Source organism: Staurois parvus, unplaced genomic scaffold, assembly GCF_062004578.1.
Source record: "Staurois parvus isolate SC_StPar_1 unplaced genomic scaffold, SC_StPar_1.0 ptg000155l, whole genome shotgun sequence".
Lineage (NCBI taxonomy): Eukaryota > Metazoa > Chordata > Amphibia > Anura > Ranidae > Staurois > Staurois parvus.
This window is the reverse complement of record NW_028317951.1, coordinates 4,596,225-4,623,859: the sequence shown is the minus strand read 5'-3', so window position 1 is coordinate 4,623,859 and position 27,635 is coordinate 4,596,225. Positions and strand designations below refer to the sequence as shown.

Genomic DNA, 27,635 nt, shown 5'->3' with positions numbered 1-27,635 from the left:
AGTGGCATTTTTTAAGCTCCCCGTGCATGAGGCTTTAGGCTACGTTCACACTAGTTTTGTCAGCAGGCATCAGACAGGCGTTTGGGAAGCGTTTTTAACGCTTCTCAAAACGCCTATGAAAATTCTGCACATGGCAGCACACAGTGCTGTTCACACGGAAGCGTTAACATCGAGTCACGGCAAAACTGACGCCTCCTGTCAAGTCAGGAGGAGTTGAAGCCTCCCATTCAAGTCTATGGTGCTGCTCATGAAGGGGTCCTGTGAGACTCTGAAACATCGCCTTGCTGTAACTATGTGATCGTTCATTAAAAAGTTTGGACCCATATTGGTAATCCTTGGTGTGCTGGTGACATTTTCCCTTGCTGATTCTGTTCGGTTCCAGCCGACGGTCGCTGCAGCACCCACATATACACACAGCCATTTTTAATGCAGGAACGTGTGTGTTTGGATTGTACATTTGCGGTTGCGGAGCGTTATTACCATTTAACTTCATTATAGGAGTTTATGGTGCGGATTTAACGCTTGGCAAAAGCCTATCAACCGCCTCAAAACCGCGCATAGGGTGTTTTGGGAGCATTTGGGGAGTGTCAAAAACGCCTGTCAAACGCTATAGGGGTGTTTGGCAAGAGCTAGAAATAAAGTCAAGTATGAATGAGCCCTTAAAGAGAAGGATCCCTTGTGCTGGTGGCTGGTCTCCTAGTAACATAGTTTTTAAGGTTGAAATGCTCTGTTCTGGTGCTGCGGGGGTTACAGGATCTGTCATAGGTGCTATGAGGAGGACCACTCCATCCTCTGCCCCATCTCCATTAGTAGAGTGCTTTTCATTGGTGGAAGCTTTCAGTACACCTTCAATGAATGGAGGAGAAGAGAAAAGGGCGGGTATAGTTAGCATTCTTGACAAGTGCCTATGACAGGTCCAGCTGATTATAGTAACCCCTGCAACACCAGAAGATTACTAATGCACAGGATTTCAACTGAAGCCGGCCATAGATGGTTCGAATCTCAAGATTTGATCCATGTATGAGCAGGCTGATCACACCCAAGTCGATCCATCGATCGATTTGGGTACAACCAGTATGTCGGATTTCTAGCATGCGGTTATTGCCAGCAGCAAAAGCCACTAGCAATAATCACCGTGTTCTCCTGGCAGGGATGGCTCTCCTGCTGGAAAAATACAATAGCTCAAGCAGGAGAGATTGCCCCGTCAATACTGTGTTGATGGCGGATAGAATCGAGTGATTTTCTTTCCTGCAGCATGGTTGGAGAAAATAAAATTGCATCATCTATGGCTTGCCTAAGAGACAAGCCACCAGCACAAGGGACACTTCTCACTGAATGTAAGTATTGTCCCTAGTGCTGTCTTTAAAGTGTTACTAAACCCACAACAGTAAAATCAGTCTGTGTATGCAGTAAAGCATGCTTGTTATACTCTCTGTGGGACCTAAGGGGTTAATCCTCTGCATTGTGTAAAAAGGCTGTTTGATCCTGTCTTCTCTGATCCTCCCCTTCTTCCACAGATCCCAATCCATCTGCTGATAGTACAGAGCCCTAGGAGGCACTCTGCACATGCTCAGTTTGGTGCGTATTGCTAGAGTTTTTTGGGGGGGTGCATGTGATCAGCATAGTCCAGACAGAGGGTCAGGGGTCATACAGCCTCATAGGACAGTCAGAGGAGAATGAAAACTCCTCTAAAAAGCTTTAACCAGTGCTCATCTGGACACTGATAGAAGTCACAAGACTGCTCTAACTGCCGATGAGAAAAGGTATTTAGCAGTTTATATTTACTATAATAATTGCATTTCCATGTAGTGTGTACTGTGGGAGACCAGATATAGTGAATGCAGGGTCCTGGGTTTAGTAACACTTTAACTACACTAAGACTAGACTATGTATGCTTGCTTATAAAAGTAAGGTAAAACATGTATTCATACATAAGGAGATCAGAGATTATGCCTTTTGATGGACATTATAATATTAATTTACCATCTTTGTTGGTAAGCATATAAAAAACAAATATGACAACCAATGCAGACAAATCTGTGTTATGTAATGTTCAAATGTAGCTCAAGATATGAAAAAATAAACATGTATTTAGTACTTGGTAAAAGGACTGTTCTATAGTTGCTTCCATTTAACAATGTAACATACAGTATCACAAAGCCCTACTGATTAAATCCAGTGGCATCAAGAAATTGTTATAATTGACATTATCTGATCATGCAATTCAGGTAGCAAATTCATGATTGTATAGTCAATGATCTAAGCACAAATGTTTTTAAAGGTGTGATATGATTCATAGATATTAGATATTATGTGTGATTATGTCACTGTAGAGGAGAAGAAACGCAACAAATTGCACTTTAATAGTCATGATGGTTCTATTGCCACTGCTGATGCATCCAGCCGATTCTCTCAGGTGTCACACAATTACATCATCATTGCTGGTATTACTCATATACAATGTGTCAGCCGATTTGATCATTTCAACATATTATCCCTCTAAGTGGTTTTATAGATGCAGAACTGTCTGACATCACCCCCTAAAAGTGCTGTCATTTGAAACGCCTATCTTATTGTACAGTTAATTCTAGGATATCTTTTTGTCTCAACAGAAAAAAAAAAAATGGTTTGCCCAACTGAACCCAAAAGCCTTATAAACACTAATGGATGTTAGGAAAAAAAAATTGCAGATAATTGGATAATGCTAAGCACTTACTAGAAGAATTGTTTTGTACAAGTACAAAATGTCTAGGTTTACAACATTCATTGGTAAATATATTTGAAATGGCAGTAGAAATCACTTTAAAACAACTGAATATCCATGCAGTGTATTAGGCCTCTTTAAGGTGCAGGCACCCATACGGAGGCATTTCTTTTTGCCCCTGCATTAGCCCTAAGCTGCATGCAGCAGCAATGATCAAATTCATAATCTCAATTTGACAGGTAGGCAGAAGCTGATGTGTGGCCCTCAACTATGACAGTGTGCATTCAGGGTTGTGTATCTGTTTCTGCATGCTTGCAAAATGTGGAAGCATCAGGTAAAGTATTCGTAACCCAATAAAACTGAACAATAAGCACACATTTCACGACTGAAAAACAAGGATATGAGCTGTCTAATCTGGCAAAGGATTTATAATTCTGTTTACTCAGTACTGTTATCCAGGCACCTCTGCTAAGCAGCACAATTAGATCCTGCACCCTTTGCAAATGACTTTGCAGTTGATTAATACAGCCTGTGATTGGTTGTTGAAGGAGCAGCAAGGCACTACGATCATGACTCCTCCAGTCAGGAAGCTTCCAATGTTAGATAGACAGCAGTGTCCAATGCAGCAGAGCCTGTAGTGCATTAGCAGCACCAACCACCTCTAACGTTTGCTGCTAGAGTGCCTAAAAATGACTTTTGTAAAGTCAAAATTGTAAAGGGCTAAGCATTCTTCCTTTGTAACAATATTGTGCATAGTTGGGGAGAATACAGATCTGCCTATACCTGGAAATTTGGATTTTTCAGGGGAAGACTGGATGAGCAGACAAATAGAAGCAGATACAGTGAAGGAAATAAGTATTTGATCCCCTGCTGATCGTGAATGTTTGCCCACTCACAAAGAAATGATCAGTCTAAAAATCAAATGGTAGGTGTATTGTAACACTGAGAGACAGAAAAGCAACAAAAAATTCAGCCCTTGTATATGAATGTGAGTTGTGGACCTTAGATTGTACGCCCCTTGAGGGTTAGGGACTGATGTGAATGTACAATATATATGTAAAGCACTGCGTAAATTGATGGCGCTATATAAGTACCTGGAATAAATAAATAAATAAAAGCAATGCATGTCTAACAAATTATGCACTGATTTGCATGTTCCTGAGGGAAATAAGTATTTGATCCCGTTCATAAAACATGACTTAGTACTTGGTGGCAAATCCCTTGTTGGCAATCACAGAGGTCAGACGTTTCCTGTAGTTGGCCACCAGGTTTGCACACACCTCAGGAGGGATTTTGGCCCACTCCTCTTGGCAGATCCTCTCCAAGCCATTAAGGTTTGGTGGCTGACATTTGGCAACTTGAACTTTCAGCTCCCTCCACAGATTTTCAATCGGATTAAGGTCTGGAGACTGACTAGGCCACGCCAGGACCTCTTGTTTTCTTGGTGACTGTGGTCCCAGCTGCCTAGAGATCATTGACAAGATCCTCACGTGTAGTTCTGGGATGATTCCTCACTGTTCTCATGATCACTGACACTCCACGAGGTGAGACCTTGCATGGTGCACAAGACCTAGGGAGACTGACAACTGTTTTGTGTTTCTTCCATTTGCGAATGATTGCACCAACTGTTGTCACCTTGTCACCAAGCTGCTTGGGGATAGTTTGGTAGCCCAGCCTTGTGTAGGTCTACAATCTCATCCCTGACATCCTAGGACAGCTCTTTGGTCTTTGCCATGGTGGAGAGTTTGGAATCTGATTGTTTGATTGCTCCTGTGGACAGGTGTCTTTTATACAGGTAACAAAATGAGATTAGCAGCACTTCCTTTAAGAGACTGATTCTAATCTCAGCTTGTTACCTGTATGAAAGACACCTGGTAACCAGAAATACTGCTGAATGATAGGGGATAAAATACTTATTTCCCTCATGAACATGCAAATCAGTGCATAATTTGTTAGACATGCATTTCTTTTGAATTTTTTGTTGCTACTCTCCGTGTTACAATACACCTACCATTCAATTTTTAGACTGATCATTTCTTTGCGAGTGGGCAAACATTCAAAATCAGCAGGGGATCAAATACTTATTTTCTTTACTGTGTATGTATGTATATATATATTAGATTATATTTTTTTTTCTAAAGCCAAGGTTTTAATTTTTTACCATGACCTATATGCACAGTGACCTCAATCCTCAATATCACATCCCAAGAGGTGACTACCAAGAAGCGATTAAAGGTAAATACAGGACATAGGGTTCTGGTCCTTGGACATAGATAACATGTCTCATGTAAACCCCCAAAGAAATGTAATTGTGTTGCCTTTCTTTTTCACAAAGATGGTTGCTATAGAAAGCACTGACACAAGTACACTGTGCCAGTAAAACACTGGACCCTTTTAGCAGATGTTGGGGATAGTGGATGGCTGTGTTTAATCCGGGAGGTTTCGGACCACTGATATCAAGCTTGTTCAGCTGTCCTGTTTGTCTTCCATCCATGTTCATGTAAACAAGAAGGTTCGGTTTCCTGCCAGCCCTACAATAGTTATGTCATCTGATTACATTACACATCCCGCAGACTAAGCTGGATAATATTCCACTGCAATAATGTGATATGGTAATAGAAAACTCTAAGCTCAGCATCAGTGGCTGGACTCCATTATAGAATTATAAAGAAGAATTAGATATGCAGAGCAGGTCTGTAGATAGCAAATCACCACCAAACAGTCCGTCAGTTGCTAAGGGACAGTACGAGGCTTCCCTGCAGGCACAGAGCTGAGGCCTCTCTTAGGTGAAAGGTTAGGAGACCCCCATAAAACTATTGTTAAAGCTGCCAGCTGTGTATACCCATAAATGTCACCAACATGCTATCTGTTAAACCAAACAACAAATATTTGCATTGACCTGATGACAGCAGCCCCCCTGCTCATGTTGAACATTGGGAAGCCATGTTTTGCTGTTACAGCCAACTTACACTTCCCTAGGATGGAAAGGAAACCAGACTATACATTATCCCACTGCAAAAAAAGTCCTTGGGGTTTGCCTGTCAGTAGGATCTTTCTCTTTTTGTGCTTTCTGCTTTACTAGCTATTTGTAAAGGGGAAAGGGGGAAGGCATTCCTCCAATTGACCACCTATGCAAGAAGGATTCCTTCCACTGACCACTAGCGTAATGGGGGCCCTTCTTTTATTGGGGGATCTTCTTCCACTTACCATCAGTGTAAAGGGGCACTACAGTGACCACAAGTGTAAGGAGGGCACTACACCTACCACTAGTAAATGGGGTTGGCTTTACCCTGATGTAAGGGGGCACTACACCTACCACTATTAAATGGGGGTGGCTTTACACTGACCACCGATGTAAGGGGGCACTACACCTACCACTATTAAATGGGGGTGGCTTTACACTGACCACCGATGTAAGGGGGCACTACACCTACCACTATTAAAAAGGGGGTGGTGGAGGGGACACCTTACCACCATCTAACAACTTAAATGGAATTTCTCCACTGGCCACCAATGTGAAGAAATACTAGAATTGCCATTCTCTGCATTTCTTTCTTGGTTATTATTATTACTTGCTTCATTTTATTGTAATTATTTAGATTATACATTATTATATAAAACAGCACTTGGTTTCAAGTACTCAAAGAGGCATATTCTTAAGCAGTGAATGTGACATTCACTGAAGGTGAATCACTATCTGCAATTTAAAACACATGCACCAGAAAAATCTACCTGCAGTGAATGTGTGGTAAATGTCCCATTCAGCGCTCTATAAATATACCCCAATGTACGCCACAATTGTTTTTCTTTTATTTATTATTATATCTTAACACACTTGTCCATGCTAATATACCATAACTTATAGGTATTGTAATTGAGAGTGCAGCGATATATCGGCTGCTGAAAGTTATCGGCCGAAAATAGGGTTGTCAGCGTTTTGCCAATAGAAAAAAAAAAGTGCCGATAATGGCATGCTGTGTGCCATAGACTTTAATGCAAAGTCGCCTCCCATAGACTTTAATGCAAAGTCGCCTCCCATAGACTTTAATGAAAAGTTGCTTCCCATACAAAAACGCCCTCTAAGGACTTCAATGCAATATCGAGCCCCATTAACTTCAATGCAAAATCGCATCTCACTGACTTCAATGCAAAATCGCATCTCACTGACTTCAATGCAAAAATGTCACCTAGTGACCTCAAACAAAGTAAAAACACCAGCCACATTAATTACATTTTTTAAAAATTTAATAAAAAACTGTCAGTTTCTGGTTTTTGTCCAAGTGCATTCTGAATTTTTGGTTTCAGTACTGGAATTTTCATTTCGGTATACCACAAATCGTAATTATTATCAGGGATTCCCTGACACATGAAAATTCTTGCAATGGTTCCTTCATGTTAGAGTAAGGCTGGAGTAGGTAATGGTGAAAGCCCTGCAGTTTTCTTTATTCCCTATCTATGTCTCACCTAAAAGATTTCTGATGACTTCCTGTCCCTGATAAACCCACAGCATGTGAAAGAAAATGCCTGCAAATTGAGGGAAATCCTCTCTTAGACAGGTGCCCCCATTGGAAGATCTCCCTTCTATTCCTGTTCTGCCAACAACTCCAAAAGTTCGATTTTTCCCTCACTGTCCTGAAGACAGTGGTCTACATCTCTCTCACAAGCTCATAGACAGCAATAAAAATCTGACAATTTAGGTAAATGCTAACGTATAAAAAAAACAAAAAAAAAAACTTCTAAAATGACACCCGAGCCAATAGGTTAACATAACTAAAACCATAATGTTTAGATGCGGGAAACAAAACTAGAACATTCTAGTCCAATCTTGACTGTATTTCTTGCTGCATGCATGTATGTCTGTGCTAACATTTTACATGCATACAACATAAATGGATCCTATTAGTTACTTAGTGAATTCTTCAGGGCCAACATGAAAAGCAGCAGCGGCAGCACAGGCAAAGAATGACCTCCACTTTCAGTCTTTCTGCCACTCTACTACCACTGATTTCACTAAATTAATATTTACATCTTCCCCTGAATTATAGGGGGGTTGCAGTACAGACGGCTTTAAAATGGTTCTAAAAGCTGAACCTCCTGGGTGCAGCTCCCTTACAATACTTTCAGTACCTGAGCCTGATCACGATCCAGCGATGTGCATGAGAGCAGTGGCACTCCCAGGTCTCTTTCTCATCATTGGATCAACAGCAGTAAAAGCCATTGGTTCCTGCTGCTGTCACTCACATACAGTGAGCCAATGAGAAGAGAGTGGAGATGGTTCAGAGCCACGCTCTGTGTTAATGGACAAGGTCCATTCACACGGAGCATGGCTCAGGAGTGAGCCTGCTTGAGTGCCCCCATTGCAAGAGGCTTGCTATTGGAGGCACTCGGCAGGGGAGAGGATCCAGGACCACTGCCACGGGGTCCAAAAAGTAGAGGCTCGGGGCTGCTCTGTGCAAAACCATTGCAGAGTAGGTAAGTTTAACATGTTTGTTTGTTTTTTTAAATTACAATTTTTAAAATCAAAATATATGATCACCCGGCAAATCTACCCTCACACAATATATTACCTACTATAATCACCCCTAAAGAAAAGTAACACTTTCACCCTTGAAAGCAAATAATAATAATAAACCTTTTTTTTCTCTAATACTCAAACATCCATATAGAAAATCTAAAATTAATACATAAATAAATAAAAAACCAGCATACCAGAAATATTTAATTTTTTTATTTTATTTTTTGGATATTCTGGTTTTTTATTTATTTATTCATTTTGGATTTTCTGTATGGATGTTTGAGTATTAGAGAAAAAAAAGGTTTATTATTATTAACTTTTAAAATCACTTCAACCTCTCTGTGCCTGCTCCGCATGACTGACTCATTCAGGAGGAGATGTACGTAACTCATATGAACGTAAGTGGGTGTATGCCTGTATGAGCTCATATGCTATACAGACAGTTTTATATACAGGATTCGTACATACAATCAATATGGCCATGTGCATGAGACCTAACACGGCACTAATGAGCTGCATGCACAGGCCAACAGCTGAGAGAAAACCAGGAGGCTGGGAGAGGTCTCTACTGGTCAGCACCAGCATCTACTGCCTAGGAGGTTAGAAATCCTCTAGCCCACAGGCATCAAACTAGTGGCCCTCCAGCTGGTGCCAAACTACAAGTCCCATGAGGCATTGCAAGATTGTCAGTTACAAGCATGACTCCCAATGGCAGAGGCATGATGGGACTTTTAGTTTTGCAACAGCTGGAGGGCCGTCAGTTCGACACTCCTGCTCTAGCCAAACCATGATGCCTGAATGGCTTTCAGAATACTATCTGTTGTGCGGGGCATTGTGAAAGGTTAATATAAAGATAGTATTCATGTATGAAAACTTGGAAATAATGTAATACTTTTTTTTAAATGAATACATACCTGTATTAAAGGGTATTTTTACTGTATATCTGCCTGGGGTTCTACTTTCACACAGCAAGTGTACCATTGTGTTAATCTGGCCATACAAGCATGTAAAGACCAAAAAAAGTGTAATTCTGGAGTACTCCTAAGACACTAGTAAGTACTTTGGGCATCAGGGGATCAGTAAGAGAGAAGGAAAGCTTTAGCAAAGCAAGTACTGCACAAGAGAGATGGAAGGAGCAGTGGATCCCAACGCTGTGCGATGAGCAACTCATTCCTTACCCGTCAATCTCAGAAAACCATTTGCACATCTATGACTAGCAATTCCACTGTGCAAAGTGCTACATCCCATAACAATTTCATGACAACGATAAGTAAAACCTGCACTTTAAATGCTGCCAAAACAGCAAGACACGTCTCCAAATGAAACACACGCCGGGAAAGAGGCTGACACTTTACTACTAGAAAGCAGTCACCTTCGCTCCGGTCAGACTGACCTACTTCTGAAACCACTTGGAAAAACCTCCTACTTACCAATATGTAATTCTGTCACTCGCTGAAAGCCCTTTAGCAATTTCAAACTGCCTCACATGAATAGTCAACATAACTTTTTTTGACCCGTTATATAATACACTGTATATATGGTTCATATTAATATATAAATATATATAGCAATTTTAAGTAGTCAAAATAACCTTTTTTGACCCGTTATATAATTTACTGTATATATGGTTCATATTAATATATATTTAGCAATTTTAAATAGTCAAAATAACTTTTTTTAGCCTGTTAGATAATATACTGTATATATGGTTCATATTAATATATATAAATAAATAATGAAGATGAGTGATAAAAGCCCTTATATGAATAGTCCTGAAAGGAGTTCTGATGCACCATGGGATGGGGGTAGCCAGCCAATGACGAGCTAGAACGGCCCTGTGGAAGATCAGGAAGAAAGAAGCAGCGCCCTCTAAGTGCAGTATAAAAGCTCTTTAATAGGTAAAAATGTATAGTAATACAGGCCACTCACAAAGGATAAGAAGATTAGCGCTTGTCTAAAAAGCATCCATTTTGGCGAAGGAGTGTCAAGCCTGTAGGTGAATGGGAAGATCTGACACCTTGTGGTGATACTGATGGCTTCCAGCATGTCCTCCGAGTACCGGGATTCCCTCAGCACAACGGAGACGTAATTTCCGGTCATGTGATAGCGGTGGTTGGCGTGCGTTTGGAACATGCGTGCTCCTTCATCAGGCCTTTCAGAGGACATGCTGGAAGCCACCAGCAGCACCACCAGACGCCGGACATGCGGCTCAAATTGCACTGCATCACCCCACAATTAGTGTATGTAAACAACCTGCAACTGGATCTCCTGTTACTTTTAGTACCATGCAATCTGATGCAGGTAAACACACTGCGTTTATGACCTGCGTTTGGGGTGTCGCCAACATTGACACCAGCAATTGCAGTGCGTTTTGAATGTGGTGCGGAAAGCGTACACAGATTGCATGTTCTAGTGTGAACCTAGCCTAAGGTTAGAAAGATTGGAAAAGGCAAAACTATGCAGGTCTCCAAACTATGGCTTTCCAGGTGTTGAGCAACTACAAGTCCCATGAGGTCTTGCAGGACTCTGACAGCCACAGGCAAGACTCCCAGAGGCAGGATGGGACTTGTAGTACAACAGCTGGAGGACCATAGTTTGGAGACCCCTCTAGACTACCACTCACATATAATCATACAAAGTTGCCATTTATCATATAACTTGCAATGTTGCAATGGTGATAGTGTTCATGTGAATGAAGTGTGAGGAATGGATTCACAACTCCTCCAAAATAACAGGATACATCCTAACAGCTCCTGTATTATACATATGGAAAACAGGCAGGATTTACCTCGAAAATATTCACACAATGATCCAAAACTATCTTTCCGAAAATGGATCTAGGGACAAGTTAAGAAGGATATCTAGACATGGAAAGATCTGAATGTATTGTATATTTTCCCCAATCTACTTCCCACCCACTAATCGGAACACACTGCACTGGTTCTTTCAGACTCATCAAGAACAAATGCAAATTTACTTTGTACACTCAGGTGACAGATGTAGAAGCACACCCAGCACCTTGTGAAAATCCTACTGTTAGTGTGAGAGGCCTGCCTGAAGGGAGAGGAAAAACATGGGATGACAGAACCAGTTACTGTGGTCTATGTCCATGTTAAAGTGTGCTGAACCATCCCAGGCAGAGTCCACTCTTCTGGCAAAGCATTCAACAGGCCTTAGGCCAGGGGTGAACAAATGTGCTTTGAATTTAGGGGCCAGCTAAAAAAGTTAGGAGCCAGTTTTTTGTTGTTTTTTTTTTTTAATGTAGCATGGGTTGTCAGTGCCTGGGGCAAGGCAACAATCTTTACGCGATGTGATTTGTCGCATGGAAATCACGGAAAAACCGCACCACGTTTCAGGTGTCATTGAAAATAATGAACCTGCGTTTTGTGATCATAGCGAATTTGCTGCAATCCCAAAATGCCCAGGTGTGATTGGAGCCGCCCTGGTTCACACATATGCGATTTTGGATGCTTTTTTAAACTCACAGATTCACATGACAGGCTAGATATTATGTGTTCCTATTGAGGTGGATCAAACATATGTGATCCACACTCATTGTGTTTTGAATGCCATTACGAAAAGGGTGCTGTGGGAGTTTGTAGCGGTGCGTTTCAGACTTGCAAGTGATAGAGTAGAGTGGCATGCGGAGAGGACTGTTCACATAGGATTGCCATTGACACTTTTTGCATTGAAGTCAATGTGAGACGTTTTTGCATTGAACTCAATGTGAGACGTTTTTGCATTGAAGTCAATGTGAGTCGTTTTTGCATTGAAGTCAATGTGAGTCGTTTTTGCATTGAAGTGATTTTGCATTGAAATCAAGGGGAGGCGATTTTGCATTGAAATCAATGTAAGGCTTTTTGTATTGAAATCAATGGGAGGCTTTTTGCATGGAAGTCAATGGGACACAATGTTGCATTGAAGCCAATGGGAGGTGTTCTGAAATGAAGTAAACGAGACAAAATTTTGCATTGAAGTCAATGGGATGCAATTTTGCATTAAGGTCAATAGGACATGATTTTGCATTGAAGTCAATGGGATTCAATTTTGCATTGGAGTCAATGGGAGGCAGTGTGTGAACCTAGGCACCAGGACGAAAAATCAATTATCTGCCATCTAAGTCCCACAAGGCTGGATTTTGTTCGAGACAGAATATATAATGCCAGAAACATGTACACACAAGCTGGCCATACAGAATGGACTGAACAAAAAAAAAAAAAAGTATGACCGATTTCTCCATCCAAGCTAAACAATGTGGATGGGCGAATCTCCCACAACCACTGGTTCTGATATACGTCTTATTGGGTTCAGCTGCTGCTTGGCCAACCATTTTCCACCCGGCTCGCTCGATTTTTCAATCAAAAGCTGTCAGACAGGAGGGTGAAGACAGGGCTATTCACAGAGTGAAATTTGTCCGATTCATCCAAAACCAACCAAAATTTGTTTTGTGTATGGTCAGCTATAGCCCACACCAATCAAGATAACATGTTTGGAAATACATGCTAATAAAAGCTATGGACTTGCAAACCTAATCAGCAAATCATATTTATGTTTATTTTAGCCTAGACTCTATCTATGCACTGCGTTAAAGTCCACCTAAAGCCAAATTTTTTTTTTTGTCAGTTTTGGGTAGATAGAAGAAAGGATAAAAACGTCTGTTGCGTTTTTAACTGCTATTTGTGTGCTCACTGAGGTGATATCTTCTCACTTACTGTTTAGACCAACAACTGTCATAAGGACAGGAAGTGAGAAGAAATCTCCCCAGCAGGGACAGTTAGGAGTTCAAAAGGCTATACACCCATCTTCATTTAAAAAATTAAAAAATGTTTGCGCATATTGGTTTATCATTCTATCTATCAAATATTTTGGCTGTAAAAAAAAAAAAAAAAAAATATATATATATATATATATATATATATATATATATATATTTATTTCAGAAGCATTAGTTGTTCCCTATTTTACTAAAAATTTTATTTTCTGCAGCTCTGTGTCCCTGTTGAAGAGATTTACCCTAAATTCCTATTCTGTTACCTGTTTGACAGGAAGTACGGGGTAATTTCCCAAACTGAGGGACATACAGGCATTAAAGTGCAATAACTTTTTTCCTTTCTGCATTCTATATAGAACTAGGAAAAACCGTTTTCTCCACTCCATTTGTTGGGTGTTGAAGCATATGAGATGGCACTCTGTGGTGAACATCACTGGATACTACTGCCACTCCTTGCACCCATTGTTTGCATACTTGCAGCATTCTACTGTATGTATTACCTGGCATCAAGACTGGCACCGTCTGCACTTTGGATAACTGCATCCCTTTTTCTGAGAAAGGTGTAAAACCTGTAATGCATATAGGGCCCATCTACGCACATGTTGCAACGTGCTAAAATGCAGAAGCCCTACCTCACCATAACAAAAATAGTGTGTTCACATCTCAAGGCTGCAGTGCAGTGTGTTTTATAACATACATGCCCATTTTTGTTTTGCATTTTAGTGAATTAGGAGGCCCATAAAATCCATGTCAGCTCATTAAAATGCACATAACATGCATTGGCAACAAGTAGTAAAGAGGAGCTTCAGGTCATATTTGTAAAAATTCAGTCAGCAGCAATGAAAAACTGTAGCTGCTGACTCTTCAATAAAACAGATACTTACCTGTCCCAGAGTCCAGCCTTGTGCTCACCTGAGCTGTTTTCTCCACCTGGCTTTGGTCCCTGGCACCAGCGTCCCGGTTGCCCACTGCGCATGCGCGAGCCATGCTGCACATTTTGAATGGTCCCGCAGTCTAAGACGTGTGACGTGTCCCAGAAGACTGCAGGGAGTGAGTCAGAGCAGAAGTGGGAGCAGGTACCTCTCAAAACCAGGTACCCCCTCAAAGTGGCATTTCTTAAAGAGGAGTGGGGCAGGAAGCCTTAAAGCAGAACTTAACCTTTTGGGTGAAGATCCGCTTTAAAGCATATATGAAGCCTCACCTTTTAAACAACCCATTCAGTTTAAAATAGAAATGGCAAAACATTTATGTATGCATAGAAATAAAATTATAAATAGCTTTCCTCCCTTTTTCTTTATATATGATCACATACCCTCTGTTCTTAGCTGCATAAGGAGCTAGGGGAGGAGAAACAGCAGTGTGCTGGTCATCCTAGTGAATGGCTGTGCTGGTAGAGGGCATGTCAGCACAAGCCTGATCACTGGATTAGCTACAAGCACAGCCAGAACACTGTCCAGGTTGTGATCTCATGCCTAGTGTGATCAGTTTTTAATAAGAAAGCACGGGGACTGGCAGCAACACCAAGGACATCACACAAAGGAAGCAATGCACAGAGAATAGGATACTTTTTCATAGAAGTACATGGTACAGCAGGCACATATCAGGAATATGAAATGTCAGGTTAACTTATTCTTTAACAAGCCTTAGTCCATGGCTGTTAACCCTATGCACATAAATTCAAAACTGCATTTAAAATAAGCACCAATGCATGTCAACGAACACAAAAAAATGCATTTTGATGCATGACAATGCACCTGCCTGCAAAAAAAAATTAAATTTGTATTGTAATTGACACTGTCTGCCCTTATATTGTAAAGCGCTGCATAAACTGTTGGCGCTATATAAATCCTGTATAATAATAATAATAATAATAAATACATTAAAAAATATAAATCTAAATGGGCCCTAACTGTTTGCACCTTCACCTGAAAACACTGAAACCTAACACTGTCCAGAACTGCTATAAGCCTGAATATTGAAAAGGTCAGAATCCATCGATATGACCTCCTTTATATGCATTTTAATTGCAGTGTTTTCTTTCTGGATGAGAGAGGGCGGGGGACATCTGACATGTGCAGCATGGCTGCCATGTGTCTCCTATACCATAGGGCAGAGTCCGTCACAAATCTATACGTATTTACTTACGTGATCATCTACCAAGAGCTGTTCAATACATATTATATGTATTATTATTATAATACAGGATTTATAAAGTGCCAACAATTTACACAGCACTTTACAACATAAGGGCAAACAGTACAATACAAATGAATACAGGAGGATTCAGAGGGCATAACATACAAACACATTTACAATAGATGGATGTAAATGAACACATCTGCTTATACTATGCACCAACAATATATTTATATAGAGTACTAATGCGAACAACTGACATGACAAACCTAGCCTTGATGTGAACAACAATCCATTTTATCATACGTTCACTTTGTGTATTATAAAAGGCTTAATGAACAGATTTTCACTTTCCGCTGATGACTGAATGCCTTCACTTCTAGCTATCACCATAAAAGCAACAGTTACATAATTAAGTAGCACTACATATTAATATATAGAATGGTCTCCGTGTATCCGACTGCCATCAATAATATATAGTCATATAAAATCACAAAGAAGGAATGGCAGGAAACGTTACTGGAAAACAAGCTATAGAATACTAAAACAAAGTCTACGTATTTATGACAATAAATGTGATGAATTAAAAAAACATGAATGCCCCACCAAACATTCATCCTAGTGTAAAATAACTAAGATTTATTACTATTAAAAAGTTTTAGGTACTTGCCAACAAAACCCATCACCCTGTGCGCCTCTAACCCAACATCTGATTAATAAAACAGGACTTTATATTAAAGATGGATTAAACAATCATCTGGAATAAAGAGAATCCGATGAATGGAACATGAACGGAGAAGGCGAGGACAGAGTAGAAGAATCCATGTTCTGTAGCAGGGAACATTACTACACATGCAGCAATGACAGCACACAGGCCTTGCCTCTCTATGGATACCAGCAGCAGCATCCTTACCTGATACGCACAATTCTCCTGGTGTACCATCTCAGAGCATCATATAGAAAGGAGAGAGCATGAACCAGATCACGGGTGAGACAGAAGGGAACGCAAAGAAAAAACCCACGATTATGGCACGTAAAAGAGAAGGGGGTTGTAAAAAAACGCCCTACAGGGCGTGCGGCTTTCTGCAGATTAAAATGGATGCTGCTTCTGCTGTTCCAACCTGCGCAGAAGCACTGCTCTCTCCACAGACAGCAAGCGGAGCTGGTCTCCTCGGGGAGCAGGCAATGAGGCTTAATAACAACATGTAGTTGGGACGGAGATGGGGGGGGGAGGGCTAGCTCATCACTAACACAATTGGCCAATTATACCAGGGATACAAAGAAAAGGCTGAGGCTGGTGTGACCTTCTGGGGCTTATGAAGGCTGCTAACTGATGTGGAAAATTTCAGCTCATTAAAAATAGAAAAAGTCTAAAATAAAGAAAATACATGGGGGAAAAATAAATTCAGATCGCTTGGCTGAGCTACTTGTTTATTTAGATGTTCTAAGAATTAATTCAGACAAATGGCTGTTTTTGCTGCAGCATCACATCATTTGCATGTCTAAGTACTCAGATGAGCTGCTGATGAACTTTTGGGATGTTGAAAAAGAAAAAGAGACTGGTATTAAAAATAAACAAAAACAAACAAAAAAAACAAAACTGCAAGGTGAACAGCTTTAAGACGAATGTCAAATGAATGATTTTGTAGCAGAGATTATTCACTGCAACAAATCGCTAATGACAGAAAATAAGGCCCCTTTCACACGAGCGTTCTATATGTCCGATTTTCATTTGTCCATTTATGGTTGAAAAAGCGGACACCTACGTATTTCTATGGACTAGCGGATGTAAATGGATGATCATCTGTTTACATCTGTTAATATCCGTTTTTTTTAACGGAATAAAACCCTATTTTTCTTCCGTTAAAAAAACCAGAACGGACGAAAAACGGATGTAAACGGATAAAAACTGACAAAAAACAGATGTAAACAGATGAAAAAAACATGAAAAACAGATGTAAGCTGAAAAAAAAATGGATGAAAAACTGACGTAAACTGATGAGAACTGATCCGTTTTTTTCTAGGAAAAAACGTGACTGAACTGATGAAAGAAACGGAACGGCCATATGAAAGGGGCCTAACAGCGATTTGCAGCTAGCGATTTAATTACTAAAGTTGCTGGTGACTAGTTTAAACTAATGCTACAGCATTGGGTTGTGCTCTGTTACATAGCTAAGGAGAGGACTTAAGAGCAATTGCTGCTGGCAATTTTTCCACCTACGCAAGATACTGCTATATAGCTGGGACAGACTGAAAAATTGGTTTAATATATTAAAAGTTAGGGATTCCACAGAATATCATTATGCAATAGTTACAAATTAAGCATAAGAAACCTCAAGATAAAAATATTATTATAAATGAAACCAAGATGGGGAATTTTTATTGGACGAGTTTTCTTTCTATATGAAAAAAAAACTGTTAAATTTTAATTCTAGGTTCAGGCATTTCAATACATTGCACACAGTTGCTATTATAACTGAATTTTTCAGTGTCAACATGGCCCATGGTGCTGTACACAGTAATGACATGTAGCATAGAATAGTGATGGCAAACCTTTAGAGACAGAGTGCCCAAACTACAACCCAAAACCCACTTATTTATTGCAAAGTGCCAACACTACAATTAAACCTGAATATTGAGGTTTTAGTTTAGAAAAAACAACCCATACAATAACATCTTTTGTCTTAAAAGAAAAACACAATAACAGAGCTTCCACTGACCACCAGCACAAGGGGGCAAAGTTCCACTGACCACTAGCACAAGGGGGAAAAATTCCACTGACTACCAGCACAAGGGCGCAAAGTTCCACTGACTACCAGCACAAGTGGGCAAAGTTCCACTGACTACCAGAACAAGTGGGCAAAGTTCCACTGACCACCAGCACAAGGGGGCAAAGTTCCACTGACCACCAGCACAAGGGGGAAAAGTTCCACTGACCACCAGCACAAAGGAGCAAAGTTCCACTGACCACCAGCACAAGGGGGCAAAGTTCCGCTTACCACCAGCACAAGGGGGCAATGTTCCGGTGACCACCAGCACAAGGGGGCAAAGTTCCACTGACTACCAGCACAAGGGGGCAAAGTTCCACTGACTACCAGCACAAGGGGGCAAAGTTCTGCTTACCACCAGCACAAGGGGGCAAAGTTCCGCTGACCACCAGCACAAGGGGGCAAAGTTCCGCTGACCACCAGCACAAGGGGGCAAAGTTCCGCTGACCACCAGCACAAGGGGGCAAAGTTCCGCTGGCCACCAGCACAAGAGTGCCAAGTTCTGCTGGCCACCAGCACAAAGGGGCAAAGTTCCGCTGGCCACCAGCACAAGAGTGCCAAGTTCTGCTGACCACCAGTACAAGAGGGCAAAGTTCCGCTGGCCACCAGCATAAGAGGGCAAAGTTCCGCTGGCCACCAGCATAAGAGGGTAAAGTTCAGCTGGCCACCAGCATAAGAGGGTAAAGTTCAGCTGACCACCAGCACAAGGGGGCAGAGTTCCGCTGACCACCAGCACAAGGGGACAGAGTTCCGCTGACCACCAGCACAAGGGGACAGAGTTCCGCTGACCACCAGCACAAGGGGACAGAGTTCTGCTGACCACCAGCACAAGGGGACAGAGTTCCGCTGACCACCAGCACAAGGGGACAGAGTTCCGCTGACCACCAGCACACGGGGACAGAGTTCCGCTGACCACCAGCACACGGGGACAGAGTTCCGCTGACCACCAGCACAAGGGGACAGAGTTCCGCTGACCACCAGCACAAGGGGACAGAGTTCCGCTGACCACCAGCACACGGGGACAGAGTTCCGCTGACCACCAGCACAAGGGGACAGAGTTCCGCTGACCACCAGCACAAGGGGACAGAGTTCCGCTGACCACCAGCACAAGGGGACAGAGTTCCGCTGACCACCAGCACAAGGGGGCAGAGTTCCGCTGACCACCAGCACAAAGGGGCAGAGTTCCGCTGACCACCAGCACAAGGGGGCAGAGTTCCGCTGACCACCAGCACAAGGGGGCAGAGTTCCGCTGACCACCAGCACAAGGGGCAGAGTTCCACTGACCACCAGCACAAGGGGGCAAAGTTCCACTGACCACCAGCACAAGGGGGCAGAGTTCCACTGACCACCAGCACAAGGGGACAAAGTTCCACTGACCACCAGCACAAGGGGACAAAGTTCCACTGACCACCAGCACAAGGGGGCAAAGTTCCACTGATCACCAGCACAAGGGGGCAGAGTTCCGCTGACCACCAACACAAGGGGGCAAAGTTCCACTGACCACCAGCACAAGGGGGCAGAGTTCCGCTGACCACCAGCACAAGGGGGCAGAGTTCCGCTGACCACCAGCACAAGGGGGCAGAGTTCCGCTGACCACCAGCACAAGGGGGCAGAGTTCCGCTGACCACCAGCACAAGGGGGCAGAGTTCCGCTGACCACCAGCACAAGGAGACAGAGTTCCGCTGACCACCAGTACAAGGGGGCAAAGTTACGCTAACCACCAGCACAAGCTAAAATCTTGTGTAACTAAAAATAAATGTATTAACACTCACAGCCAGTCCAATATAAATATATATATATATATATATATATATATATATATATATATATATATAGGTATATACACATACACACACACACATATATATACACATATATATGTATATATATCCTTGGCAGAGCACTGACCAGCCAGGGAAAAGCTCGGACGAGTTGCAGCTCGTGACATCATCTCCTGACACTGCTACTCCTTTCCAAGCATGTGCATGGCCCCTATGTGCGCTGTTATCTGATGCTCGGTTGCTGGGGCGACTTGGCTCGCGTGCTGACACAAAGGGCTCTGCACGCCGGCTGAGGCATGCGTGCCATAGGTTCACCACCACTGGCCTAAAACAATCATAATATACACAATTGTACAAACACAGGGAGTCAGGACTTCTAAAATCTACCTATATGCTAAAATTTGGCCACACACACTACAATCGTTGTACTATGCTCTTTAGATTTACCAACAGCAAAGTAGCATGAGATCCCCATGCTAAAACCAATCCATCCAATCCATATCTGGCATGCGCTAACATTACATAGTCGTTGATTGTACCATCAGAACATAATGTGTGTGGTCAGCTGTAGACGGAGGTCTAGATCTAGTAACAGTGATTTATTTGCAGATTTTCTTTAAAATCTTTAAAAATAAATCTGAAAAGGGCTGATTTATTTAAAAAAAAAAAAAAAAATCATACATGTAATTATATACAGTAAACAACAATAAAATTTTTTCCATTACCTTGGGTTTATTTAATCTGCCCTTAATGAGATTCATTTTTAATGATAGTATGTGATAATCAGGTACTTTTGGGCTGGAATTGTATAATGAATAGTAAGCTCTTGAGCGTGCAGAGGTCTGACTACTAGATCTGCTGTTGTCACAAGGCGTAACCTAGCAACCTCATAAATGGTACACAGCTCCAGGATGGACCACGCCTGTAGTCTGTGGGAATCATACATACAGATAGAAGCATTAGCTTTCACATGAATTATTAAGCATCTCCTGCTCGCTGCTTCTCTGCTTATCCTGCACAGTTCAATTAGGGCTGGCTGGGGAACGGTAATGCCGAAGCAAAACTGTCCGAGAATGCTGAGAGCGAATTTACATGGCGCACAAATAAATGAGAACATGTAGCTATACAGCCACTAGCTATATTATGTAAGCTGGCATCCGACGTCTATTCCACTCCACTGTGCCACCGTTCACATGGCCCTGCTTTCATTATTTCTGAAAGTTGCTGCTCCTTTCCCCTTTGGCAGTAACAGTATCCCATCGCACTCCGTTGCCCTAAAAATACAAAGAAATAAACAGAAAAGAAAAAAAATCTCCAAGAATTTCTGCCATTATACCAGTGCCAGCGTATTGTGGGCCTGCCAATTACAGTCCACTGTCACACTTCACATCACATACAGCGAGATTTCATTAGGAATTCACTTCAGCCTTTCACAGGCAGTCCTGGCCCCAAGAGCGGAGCACATTCCTATAAAGTCTGAATGACAACCACCAAACAATCCCTTCAATAGCAGACCGCTCAGGCCTCGGCCCTTGCATGGCCATGGCCCTTTTCCCATCTCATTGGTTCTGATGTAGCCATTGTCAGCATTCTGAGAACACAGGAGGACAAAAAGGAGAGAACGGGTGGTGTCTACAGCTCTGCCTGATAATATGAGAAAAAGGGGGAATGCATGCTGCACAGTGCAGGGCTGTCAGTCAATGCAAGCCACCAGTAAATGTTCAAAACGGCCTTCTATAACCCAAACATCAACAATAATTATTTATTACAGGTACTTATATAGCGCCATCAATTTATGCAGAGATTTACATCTATATTGTACATTCACATCAGTCCCTAACCCTCAAGGGGCGTACAATCTAAGGTCCCTAACTTACATTCATACATACTAGGGCCAATTTAGACAGGATCCAATTAACCTACCAGCATGCCTTTGGTGTATGGGAGGAAAGCAGAGGAAACCCACGCAGGCACAGGGAGAACATGCAAACCCCAGGCAGGTGGTGCTGTGGCTGGGATTTGAACCAACGACCCTAGCACTGCCAGGTGGAAGTGCTAACCATTTAGCCACTGTGCTGCCCAACAATATAATGCAACTGCAAGTTAGTGGGATTACCATGCACTTCTCTTTTTTACCCATGTCCTTGCTCCTCCCCATTCACAGATACATCCTTATTTAGATCCAATAGCTGCGGTCTATGTTTATTGTTTACATCCTGGCTGCACTTGCACATTACAGCGCCACTGACCTATGGGGCGGCCTTCCACCATCTCCAGCCCAGACACGCAGTCTCATAGTAAACTGTGGGGCTGCGGCCATTGGATTCAAGTACATATGCTTCCATAAAGGGGGAGGGCGTGTTAAAGTGATATTAAACCCTTGGCTGTTTTTGAAGGACTTATTTAACTGGTTAACTGCCCAGTCACACCGGTGTGATTTACGCACTGAAATCGCACCTGAAATTGCATCTAATGAATGTGAATGTCAGTGACTCAACCTGTGCAATTTGCTGCAGTGCGATTTCTAAAGCAGTTCTTGCATTACTTTTTCTGCAGTTTTGTTGCAATTTCACATACATAGAATATAATGGAAATTGCACTGCAAATGGCAAGAAATCGTTGAAAATCTTCACAAGCAGCAATAGTCTTCAAAAATCGCACCTGACATTGCACACAAATCGCGCGATTCTGTGACCAGTGACTTAACCACTTGCCTACTGGGCACTTTTACCCCCTTGCTGCCCAGGCCAATTTTCAACTTGGCACTGACTGGCAATGATAGGCATCACTAATGGGCATTGTTGGGGCTGCACTGATTATCAGTGTAGATGTCTCCTTTCACACTTGCCAGTTATCGGCAGTACTTTCCTCACGCTGTGACAGCATGAGAACAGTGCTGCCCTTAACCGGCAAGTGTGTTTACATTGTGATCAGCTGTGATTGGACACTGCTGATCAAGTGGTAAATGGCCACTGTAAGTGGCCCTTTATCGGCACATGTTATCAGCTATGTCCAAAGGACACAGGGATCACAGAGAGAGCCGGCGGCGTGCTGCAGCGGGTGCGATTCTTGGAGGACATCATAAAACACCCTCCCAGAACTGGACGAATGCACTGTAGCCATCATTTGGCTATAGCGCGGTCAGCAAGTGGTTAATCACTTACTGAGTATGCAGCTTCTTTATCTTTTAATCCTTGCCTATATTCTAGTTTAACCCCTTCATGCCGACGTAACAAAATATGCGGCCTCACAGAACTGGGCTTTTTTCCGTGGGGCTGCATATTTGCATACCTGTCTTTGTAACGGGAGAGTGACACACAGCGCGCTCCCAGCACAAAGACCGGGGTGGCACTGAAAGCCCCAGGTCCCGTTATAACGATCGGGACCGAGGACTCCCGATTCTGGGTCACATGATTGCTGTGATAGCCTCTGATTGGCTGTCACAGTGATCAGACACTGTACAGCCCATCCCTCTCGTTTTTTTTTTTCCTATGAATGGAGGAGAGAGATATATTGTAAAAAAAAAAAAAAAAGACAAATAAAGAAATATTAAAAAATAAAGAAATAAATACCTAGATCAAGGTTTGATCTAGTTCAGTGCCAGGGTTAGTGTTTGGGTCAAGGTCAGGATTTTTTTTTTTTTTATTGGTATCAGTGTCAGTGTGCTTTAGGTGAAAAAAAAAACAAAAAAACAAAATGTGCACTATTGTTTCTGGGCTGTTCTGTGGATACAAACAACAAATAACATACACATATATGGTATCGTTGTGATTTTCAAGAGCTGGAAAATTTGTTTTGGATTGTTCTTTGGTGGTAGGTTATGGTTGTAACAAGAAACACACAGCTAAATTAAAAAAAAAAATTTTTTTTTACTATTTTGGGCCAGTTTTCCTTTGATAATAAAAAAAAAAAAATCAGGAGATGCCCATTACCATTTACCACCAAATGAAAGCCCAATTTGCCCTGAAAAAAACGCGGTATAATTCACCTGGATGTACAAAGTAGTTGTGATGTTATGTACAGTTTTACTAACCAGTCAAAGTTGCAAGATTGTGCTTAGGTGTTAAGATCTGTTTTATCCTTAGGCGTGAAGGGGTTAACCACCTCCCGCCCGCCATATAGTAATATGACGGACGCAAGGCGGTTCTCACATTCTGGAAGGACGTCATATGACGTCCTCCCATTCTAACCGCGCATGCGCGGCTCCCAGAGAGCGCAGTGCGGCGATCGGCGGTGCGCTGTGTCCTTTGGACCTAGCGGATCACCGATCCACGGAAAGAGCCGAAGATGTCGGCTCGGTCATGTGATCAGCTGTGTCCAATCACAGCTGATCACATGTAAACAGGAAAATGCCAGTTATCGGCATTTCTCTCCCCACGAGCTGTCACACTGACAGCTCGTGAGGAGAGGAGAGCCGGTAATCGGCATTCCTCAGAGGGGACATGTATACAGATCATCAGAGCACTGATGATCAGTGTGGCCTGATGATCTGTGTAGCCCCAGCAGTGCCACTTGTCAGTGTCCATCAGTGCCAGCTCTCAGTGCTCATCCATGCCACCTGCCAGTGCCCATCCGTGCCACATCAATGCCACATATCAGTGCCTACCAGTGCACATCAATGCCACATATCAGTGCCCATCTGAGCTGCCTTTCAGTGTCACCCATCAGTGCCAGTCAGTGCCACCTATCAGTGCCAGTCAGTGCCGCCTATCAATGCCAGTTAGTGCCGCCTATCAGTGTGCATCAGTGACGCCTATCAGTGCCAGTCAGTATTGCCTATCAGTGCCAGTCAGTGTCGCTTATTAGTGCCGCCTTTCAGTGCCCATCAGTGATGCCTGTCAATGCCCTTCAGTGCCACCTACCAGTGCCTCCTCATCAGTGCCACCTATCAGTGTCCATCAGTGCAGCCTATCAGTGCCCATCACTGCAGCCTCATTAGTGCACATTAGTGAAGGAGAAAAATCACTTATTTACAAAACTTTATAACAAAAACTAAGAAAAAACAATTTTTTTCAAAATTTCCAGTGGTTTTTGGTTTGTTTAAGAAAAAATAAAAAACCCAGAGGTGATTAAATACCACCAAAATAAAGCTCTATCTGTCACAAAAAAAATGCTAAAAATTTCATATGGGTACAGCGTTGCATGACCGCACAATTGTCATTCAAAGTGTGACAGCGCTGAAAGCTGGAAATTGGCCTGGGCAGGAATCGGGTATAAGTGCCCTGTAGGCAAGTGGTTAAAGAATATGTAAATCCAACATTTCATATTCCTGATATGTGCCAGCTGTACCATGTACTTGTATGAAAAATTATCCTGTTCTTATTGTATTGCTTCCTTTGTGTGAAATCCCTGGTGTTCCTGACAGTCCCTCTGATTTCCTATCAATAACTGATTACACTAGGCAGGAGAGCACAGCATGGTCAGTTTACTTGCAGTGCTGGGAACCCAGTGTGCTTTCCTCCAATGATCACACTTCTGCGCACCCACCCCCTTGACCAGCCATTCACTGGGAAGTTCACTGTACTGTTTTTTCTCCCCCAGCTCTCTGTTCTCAGCTGCATAAGGATATGAAATATGAATTTATCTAAACATAAATGTTTTGTTTTTCATTTTTATTTAAACTGAATGGGTTGTTTTACAAGGTAAGGGTTTACATACACTTTAAGCCTGTTTCCAGGTGGCAGCAACTATCGCTCGCAGTGTTCTATGGTACACACTAATTTATTAATTTTATTTATTGCAGGTATTTGTATTGTGCCGACAATTTATGCAACTCTTTACATATATATTCTACATTCACATTAGTACTTGCCCTCATGGAGCTTACAATCTAAGTTCCATATCTCTTATGCATACACACACATGCTAGGTCCAATTGAGACAAAAGACAACCTACCCTACCCCAACTTACAGAGAGCAGGTCCATGCAAGTGGAGTGTGGTAGGCAGAGTCAGACTTGCTTCCTGTGTGCCCAACAAAGATCTCCATGCCATAATTTCCAGCTCTGCTGCTGTTGACATGGAGGTTCTAGGTCAGGGGTGTCACACTGGCGGCCCTCCACCTGTTGTAAAACTACAAGTCCCATCATGCCTCAACCTTTGGGAGTCATGCTTGTAACTGTTAATCTTGCAATGCCTCATGGGACTTGTAGTTTGACAACAGCTGGAGGGCCGCCAGTTTGACACCTGTGTTCTAGGTGTTGCTGTTCTACTTCCTCTATGTCAGTTTTCAGTAAATTGTTTACACAACACAACCCAATAGCATTTCCTGGTTGAATGGCGACCAGTGGCCCCAATCCCTTTCCTACTTACCCTAGCAGTCATGGCCACACCCTTTCTAGACTACAACTAATGCCATGCTGGGATTTCAGTCCCATAGAGTCACACAGTGACAGTGATATTTGTGTGCCATTCACATTCACCATCCAGCTGCTGCTGTTAGGGGCAGGGGTCCCAATTCTAGTGAAACCTGAAATTGAGCTTTGACATTATCCAAGGAAGGGATAAATACGGTATGTCAATGCTTGAGGTGCCTATCATACACATGGATGGTGCAATGGGGTCTAGAAACTAACTTTTTTTTAAAGTAACATATAACTTTCTATATTTTCTGTTGCCTGAATAAATATAATGAATAAAACATTCTCCTAGAGGTCAGGCACATGTTGTGAAGACCCATTAATAATCCTATCCACAGATATTAGACAACGGTCTGCATTCTTTGTTCATTCTTCATGTGTATGATCCTATGTAACATTATATCCCCACAAAGTCCATCTGCAGAGTTGGAATTATTGACTAGGAACAATATATTTAGAAGGCTAGATTGTTATCATTCTTTGCAAAGATTGTTGAAATAAATGATCTGAACTGAGCATACTGATCTTTCTTTATAGGTGCAGCAATGATTTACGTCTACGTGGATTCATACTCATAATAAACAGCCAATATAAGTATCCTTAGGACAGAATTACTCAGACTTGCATCAGATCCACAAACAGGCAATGAGTCACTATTCCCTTCTAACCGCTGACATAATCCGTATTCACGGCAGAGACCAAACATTTCAGCAACGAACACACCTAACCATGAGTGTTAAGGTCAAACCAGACATATGATACCTTCGCTCTGGGGAAAAGGATTTGGGTATGTACTAGATAGACAACTTTACTTTACTTGATAACAATAAAAAAAATATATGGTATGTCATCTAGAAAATTAGGTCCTATTACATTAAAATAACTCACTTTGAATCTTCATTTTCTAATATCACATATTTCTTGATATTTTTTTAATGGCTGATAAAATGTGTGGTAATGGAAGTAACATCCAGAAAACTTGGACCTCTAAAGTTACTTCATATGAAATAGCCGTAATAGCGCTCACATATGTGTGTAAAAGCAGCCATATTGGACAGAAACCCATTTAGGAGGGTCACATGCCTGATGAAGGGGTCCTGCGAGACTCCAAAATGTTGCCTTGCTGTAACTATGTAAACCTTCATTAAAGCCTTTTTGGACCCACATTGGAGATACTTGGTGTGCCGGTGACATTTCTCTCTTACGGCCATATTAAGGCTTGTCATAGATGACTCTTTTTTTTCAATAAGACAGCAAGCTGATGTACACAAGCATGGTGGGTGGAGGAGTCCTCACTGCTGTGCCATTGTATTCCTCAACTGTCCGAACACATAGATCAGTGGCTGCACTTCTAACACTCCTTTTCATCAGAATTTGAATGTTAGATTGACTTTTGTTGAGTGGGAATGGCCTACATGGATTGAAATTCAGCCGGTCCTTGCTGAACAGGCCAAATTTCAATCCATCTATGGCGAGCTTTAGGGTGTAAAACTTAGACTGTAAAGTAATGCACAGGAAAATACTGAATCTGATCACTAAAGCAAAGTCCATCCAGGTAATAATGAACTGGACAAAATTCCATCTGTGAGTGGCCCTGTTGGT

At 42.2% G+C, this 27,635-nt stretch overlaps 1 protein-coding gene across 5 annotated transcripts in view; it reads right to left on the bottom strand.

The window, feature by feature from the left end:
• The window catches only part of SCHIP1 (schwannomin interacting protein 1), a 504,974-nt gene that overhangs the window by 47,400 nt on the left and 429,939 nt on the right, over positions 1-27,635 (bottom strand). The window contains exon 1 of one of the 5 annotated variants that reach the window (XM_089675436.1): positions 16,040-16,297. The exons of the other annotated variants lie outside the window; for them this stretch is intronic. Within the exon in view, the coding sequence (XP_089531562.1) occupies positions 16,040-16,069 (30 nt within the window). The 5' untranslated portion in view covers positions 16,070-16,297. Of the gene's footprint in view, positions 1-16,039; positions 16,298-27,635 lie in introns of those variants that run through there. 5 annotated transcript variants of the gene reach the window in all.